The sequence below is a fragment of the Hordeum vulgare genome, chromosome 1H, assembly GCF_904849725.1.
Source record: "Hordeum vulgare subsp. vulgare chromosome 1H, MorexV3_pseudomolecules_assembly, whole genome shotgun sequence".
NCBI lineage: Eukaryota > Viridiplantae > Streptophyta > Magnoliopsida > Poales > Poaceae > Hordeum > Hordeum vulgare.
Genome location: NC_058518.1, coordinates 438,818,968 through 438,824,362, shown reverse-complemented (window position 1 = coordinate 438,824,362; position 5,395 = coordinate 438,818,968). Strand labels below are relative to the sequence as shown.

Below are 5,395 nucleotides of genomic sequence, written 5' to 3'. Positions count from 1 at the left end.
ACACTCAAATTCAACCCTTATGACGGAATATTCCGTTATAAGGGTTAGGTTTGAGGGTTCTAGTCTTTGCCCTTGTTTTTCAACCCTTAAAAGTGCCAAAAAATGCCAATTCTCAACCCTTAAACTCGTTTGAGGTTTTAAGGATTTAAGGGCACTACTAGTGATGCTCTAAGTCCACTCTCGTCCCCCATGTCGCCCTCCCTGACGACTCGGGGGGAACCTTAGATCGGGCGCCTCCACCCCCTTCCTACCCCCCCGGTTCGCTGCCACCCGAGGAGCGGTCAACGAAGCCTGCGCCAGCTCCAGTGAAGGTGGCGGCAGGCCCCCTCCGTTTTCGTTGCTGCGGCACGTGGCGTGGGCGGGCCGACGAGGGCGCGGCGAGCGCGCGGTGTGGGTGCGGTGTGCGCGAGGCGTGGGCACAGCGAGGCGGTCCGACGAAGGCGTGTCGAGGCGCGAGGTGGCTGGGGCCATCGCGGCGACGCGTCTGGAGGTGGGTGTGCGGCGCCAGCTATGGGCGGGGATGACCAGATCTCGGCCCTTCCTGGTCGTGGCGGGTGCATGCAGCGGTGCAGACGCGGTGGCTGTGGATGGGTGGTGGTGGGTCTGCGGCGGTAGCTGCGGGCGGGGCCGGTCAGATCTGGGGCCTTCCTAGGTGTGGCTGGTGTGTGCAGAGGTGTAGACGCGGTGGTTGCGGGCAGGGCCGGCCAGTTCGAGGCCCTTCCTGGCCCGTGGCTGGTGCGAGTGGTGGAGTTGACCGCAACGCGCAGGTCCTGAGTTGTCGGTGCTTCCGTCTTGCTCCGGTCTAGATATGAGGAGGGGCAACTACAGATCTTCTGGTGAGTGCGTTTAGGGTGTTCTCCCTGACATAGGCTTTGTAATTTCTCTGGATGAAAGTCCTGCTCTCTGTCGATGATGTCAGCACCCACGGGTGTTATTTCCTTGTTGAAGGCCTCACCGAGGAGATCTTGCACCACTCTCGTCCTCGAGTTCAGTCTCCGGGTGAAAACCAAGATCTACCTTGTTGGATCGGCGATGACGACGTCCTCGATGTCGTTTTTTGTTGTTGAAAGCATCGTTATGGAGATTTGACCTCTTGATGGAAGCACATGGTTTGCGGCAAGGTGTCCAGCACGGAGTTGGCGGTGGCGGGGTGATGATTGGGTCTGCGGTGGCGTGTCCGATGAGGGCCGGCTGTTGGCCGGCGGTGTTTGGACACTTGAACATTGTTGACTTGCAGGCAGTGTCAAACAAGCCATGTTGAATGTACTCTTGCCACCGAAACGGCACATGTTCGCTCCTTTATCGGATATGTCTTGTCTCTCCGGTGCTGACGATGTTGCTCGCATGCTTGTGTTCCTTGACGCTCTTGTTTGCCATGTAGTACTTTAGGCCTAGTTTAGTTGGATGTTATGTGTCCTTTGTAAAGGTTTTCGCCTGGTTTCCCTTTTATAAACCAAGCATTTTTCAGCCATCATCAGCTCTTTCTTCTGCAATGGAATTTTAGCAGCTCTCCTGTTAATTTAAAAAAAAAACTCTCACTTGTCATACATAAAAATTAAAGACGATGTACCCATCCGCAAAGCGGCTAGCAGCAGAAAAGAAAAAAGATGCCAAAAGACTCGAAAACGCTTTACGTATCTGGCAATATCTCAAAGATGCGTACGTGATAGACTGCGCTGCAGTAGGGTGTCCCTAGTGAAGGGAAGAATATAGTTGGAAGCTGCAGCACGTCGCCCCCAGCAGCTACGACTAGCTAGCATGCAGCAGCAGTCCACCGGGGAAAGCGACGTCCTAACGGGCGTCCTAGCCCGCCTATAAATCCCAACGGATCTCCCGGCCGTAACCACACACACACACGCCGTCTTCGTCGTCGTCTCGTCCGACCGCGACACGTAGTCACGTCGTACGCTGTTGAAACTTGATAGGATAGCTAGTGAGCCATGGCGACGATGAGAGCCGCGCTGCTTGGCACCGTGGTGCTGCTGTGCGCGCTCCGTCACGGCGGAGCGCAGCGGTACGAGGCCATCTACAGCTTCGGCGACTCCATCTCCGACACTGGCAACCTCTGCGTCGGCGGCTGCCCGTCGTGGCTCACCACGGGGCAGTCGCCCTATGGCGAGACCTTCTTCAAACGCCCCACCGGCCGCTGTTCCGACGGCCGCGTCATCGTCGACTTCCTCGGTACCTACCTACTCCTCAATATATGTCCGATCATCGTAACCACGCGGCTTGATCGCACTGGCATGTGAAAAAATTGGTACATATGTGCAACTGCAGCTGAGCACTTTGGGCTGCCGCTGCTGCCGGCGTCCAAGGCCGGCGGCGACTTCAAGAAGGGCGCCAACATGGCGATCATCGGCGCCACCACCATGGACTTCAGCTTCTTCCAGTCCATCGGCCTCAGCGACAAGATCTGGAACAATGGCCCCCTGGACACCCAGATCCAGTGGTTCCGGAAGCTCCTCCCGTCCGCCTGCGGCAAGGATTGCAAGCGGCATCTTTCCAAGTCCCTCTTCGTGGTGGGCGAGTTCGGCGGCAACGACTACAACGCCGCGCTCTTCTCCGGCCGGACCATGGCCGACGTCAGGGGCTACGTGCCGCGGGTCGTCAGCCATATCATCCGTGGCCTCGAGGTATATCGATCATCCGTGCCACGGGTTGTCATATCATGTGGTGGTGGTCATCTAACTAACACCGGACCGTGTTATTTTGTGCATGCGCAGACGATGATCAGAGTGGGCGCGATGGACATCGTGGTGCCGGGGGTGCTCCCCATCGGGTGCTTCCCCATCTACCTCACCCTCTACGGGACCTCCAACGCCGGCGACTACGACGGCGACGGCTGCCTCAAGAGCTACAACGAGCTCTCCGCCCACCACAACTCGCTGCTCCGGCGGAGCCTCGCCAACCTCCAGAGGACATACCCCCACACCAGGATCATGTACGCCGACTTCTACGCGCAGGTCATCCAGATGATCCGGGCCCCTCAGAATTTCGGTAAGTTGATGCAGTCTCTCATCCTTTAAAACCTTATTAGGTTATTATTACACCAAGCACACGGTGAAGAGTACACGCGCGCGCGTGAAGTAGGAATATCCTGGTGTAAAGTTGTTGTGCCCGGCCAGGCATCCCTGTCCAGAGCAGCAAGGCAAAAAACACCGTCTTTACTGCAGCACACCTCAACTTTTTGGTCATGTCATGTGCCGAGTAGGTAGCTGGAATCCAGTTGCCGTGACAAAGTCGAAGTTTCGGTGATCACGACACTTGAGTAAGTGTAGACAGCCAGGGCACACGGGGCCCATGCACGCACGGTTCATAGCCTAGCTAGCAGCTACGTACGTACGCCACAGACATTTATCCAAAGTTGCGCCGCACCTTTGATTATGTAGAGAGAAAGCTAGCTAGGTGCATGCATGCATGGACGATAAGCTTTGGAAAGTATGGACTCCTGGATTCTTAGCCCACAGGCGACTCATTCGGCTAATTAGTGGTCGAATTGTATACGCTCTAGGAAGGGACCATGACCTCTGTCTCTGTCCTGTCCATATAATTTGGCCTCTGTCTCTGTCCTGTCCATATAATTTGGGAATCAATCCCCATCCATCTAGCTAGCAAACCAGTTGGCAAGCATGCATGCCCATCTAGCTAACACATGCATGATCCAATTATTATTATGAAATGAGGAGCGTGACAGTGTGTATATAATACTGTCGCTAAAGCACTGTACATGCATGTGACGAGCTCTTCTTTCCATGTAGTAAAACGGCGTATAAATTTGACAGAGACTCAGAGAGATACTCCAAAAAAGACAGGCTCACAAAAACAATACTCCTACTAGCAGCCCATGTTCATGATACCGTGCACGATCTCATCCGCCACGGTTATATGATCGTCTCCTCATGGCCATCACCACATAGTTCACGTGACAAAGCGATCGCGATCATATTAATTACATACTCCATATATAACACAATACTTGTCTTAGAAAGAACTAGCCTAGTTCTTACCAACAAGTATTTAAAAATAGAGGTAGTCGAAGTTAAAAAATGAAGAACAAGGGTGGTATAATAAAGATCGGTTTGGTATGTGTGGGTTTCAGGCCTCAAGTATGGGCTGAAGGTGTGCTGCGGAGCCGGCGGGCAGGGCAAGTACAACTACAACAACAAGGCGAGGTGCGGCATGGCCGGGGCGAGCGCCTGCTCTGACCCGCACAACTACCTCATCTGGGACGGCATCCATCTCACCGAGGCGGCGTACCGCTCCATCGCCAACGGCTGGCTCAAGGGCCCTTACTGCAGCCCCCGCATCTTGCACTGATCATCCGTAGGCTCTAATGTTGATTTACGTATTATTGTTTTATTTATTGACTTGATGCGTTTTGTGAGTGTGCGTGGTGGGATCGATCGATGCGTCATGTCTATGTGTGGATGTAACAACTAATATGATGAATTTTATGGGGGTAATTAATCAGGTTGCCTCCACAGAATAAATAAAACTGTAGATGTGTTGTTTGAGATTTTTTAAGAAAGGGCAAAAGACTTGTCTCATTCATTAATTAAGAGGGAAATGAGTAGAAAGTTTGTGTTACAACGCTCATTGTGTTACAACATCAATACAAAAGGTCTACTCTCGTGGCATGATGGATCCCAATTTTTTTGCATCCACGGTGACCCATGTTTGTGTCTCAATCTTGATGTTAGCAAGTAGAACAGTCGGTGGGGCACTTTTGAGATGAAAGATGTGAACGTTCCTTTCATTACAGATTGTTCAAGAGATGAGCATGGAGAGTGTGGCCATGGCCTTCCTGTTTGGAACGGTAGAGATGGAAATCCCTATCCATCACTCCTCGGTCGAACGTGACAAGTGCCAAGTAGAAGTGTTGATGTTCTTTAGTTGGAGCCAATCTTTGATCATTCCCCAAAGTCTAGTAGCTAGTGTACTGGCATTGAAAGAGGAAGTAGTCGATTGATTCTTGCACGCGCTTACATATTGGGCAAAGCCCACAATTAGGCCATCCCCACTTGGCCAAGCGGTCAACAGTCAAGCCCAAAGGAGGAGCTTGTTTGAGATTCTTATTTATCTGTAAGTTGAGGAAATTGCTTCGAGCCCCCTTGATTATCTAGACTGGGGAAATAAATTCAAGGAGTTCAGCATTTCCCTTGCTATGCTTTGCAAGTTCATCTTGAGCTTGATTTTATTTTTAACACAGCTACACATCCATACATATATTTATCCTTATAAACGTATGCATGCGCATCGCATCTCTATGAATAATTTTGAAAGGCTAAGAGCATCTATAGTCGGGCGCCCCAAATTGGTCTCAAATGCCTGGGCAGCCCGCCAGGTCACTCATCGGTCATGATTTTTTGACTCAGGCATACGTCTCAAATGACCC

The 5,395-nt window shown here is 52.2% G+C and overlaps 1 protein-coding gene across 1 annotated transcript; it reads left to right on the top strand.

Annotated features, from left to right (window-relative positions):
• Nucleotides 1-1,832: 1,832 nt before the first annotated feature.
• Nucleotides 1,833-4,524, top strand: LOC123443389 (GDSL esterase/lipase At5g45910-like). The gene is made up of 4 exons (XM_045119741.1): nucleotides 1,833-2,181; nucleotides 2,278-2,633; nucleotides 2,724-2,997; nucleotides 4,100-4,524. Exons 1-4 carry the CDS (start codon nucleotides 1,941-1,943, stop codon nucleotides 4,315-4,317), a joined length of 1,089 nt encoding a protein of 362 aa, XP_044975676.1. The 5' UTR covers nucleotides 1,833-1,940; the 3' UTR covers nucleotides 4,318-4,524.
• The last annotated feature ends 871 nt before the right edge of the window (nucleotides 4,525-5,395 follow it).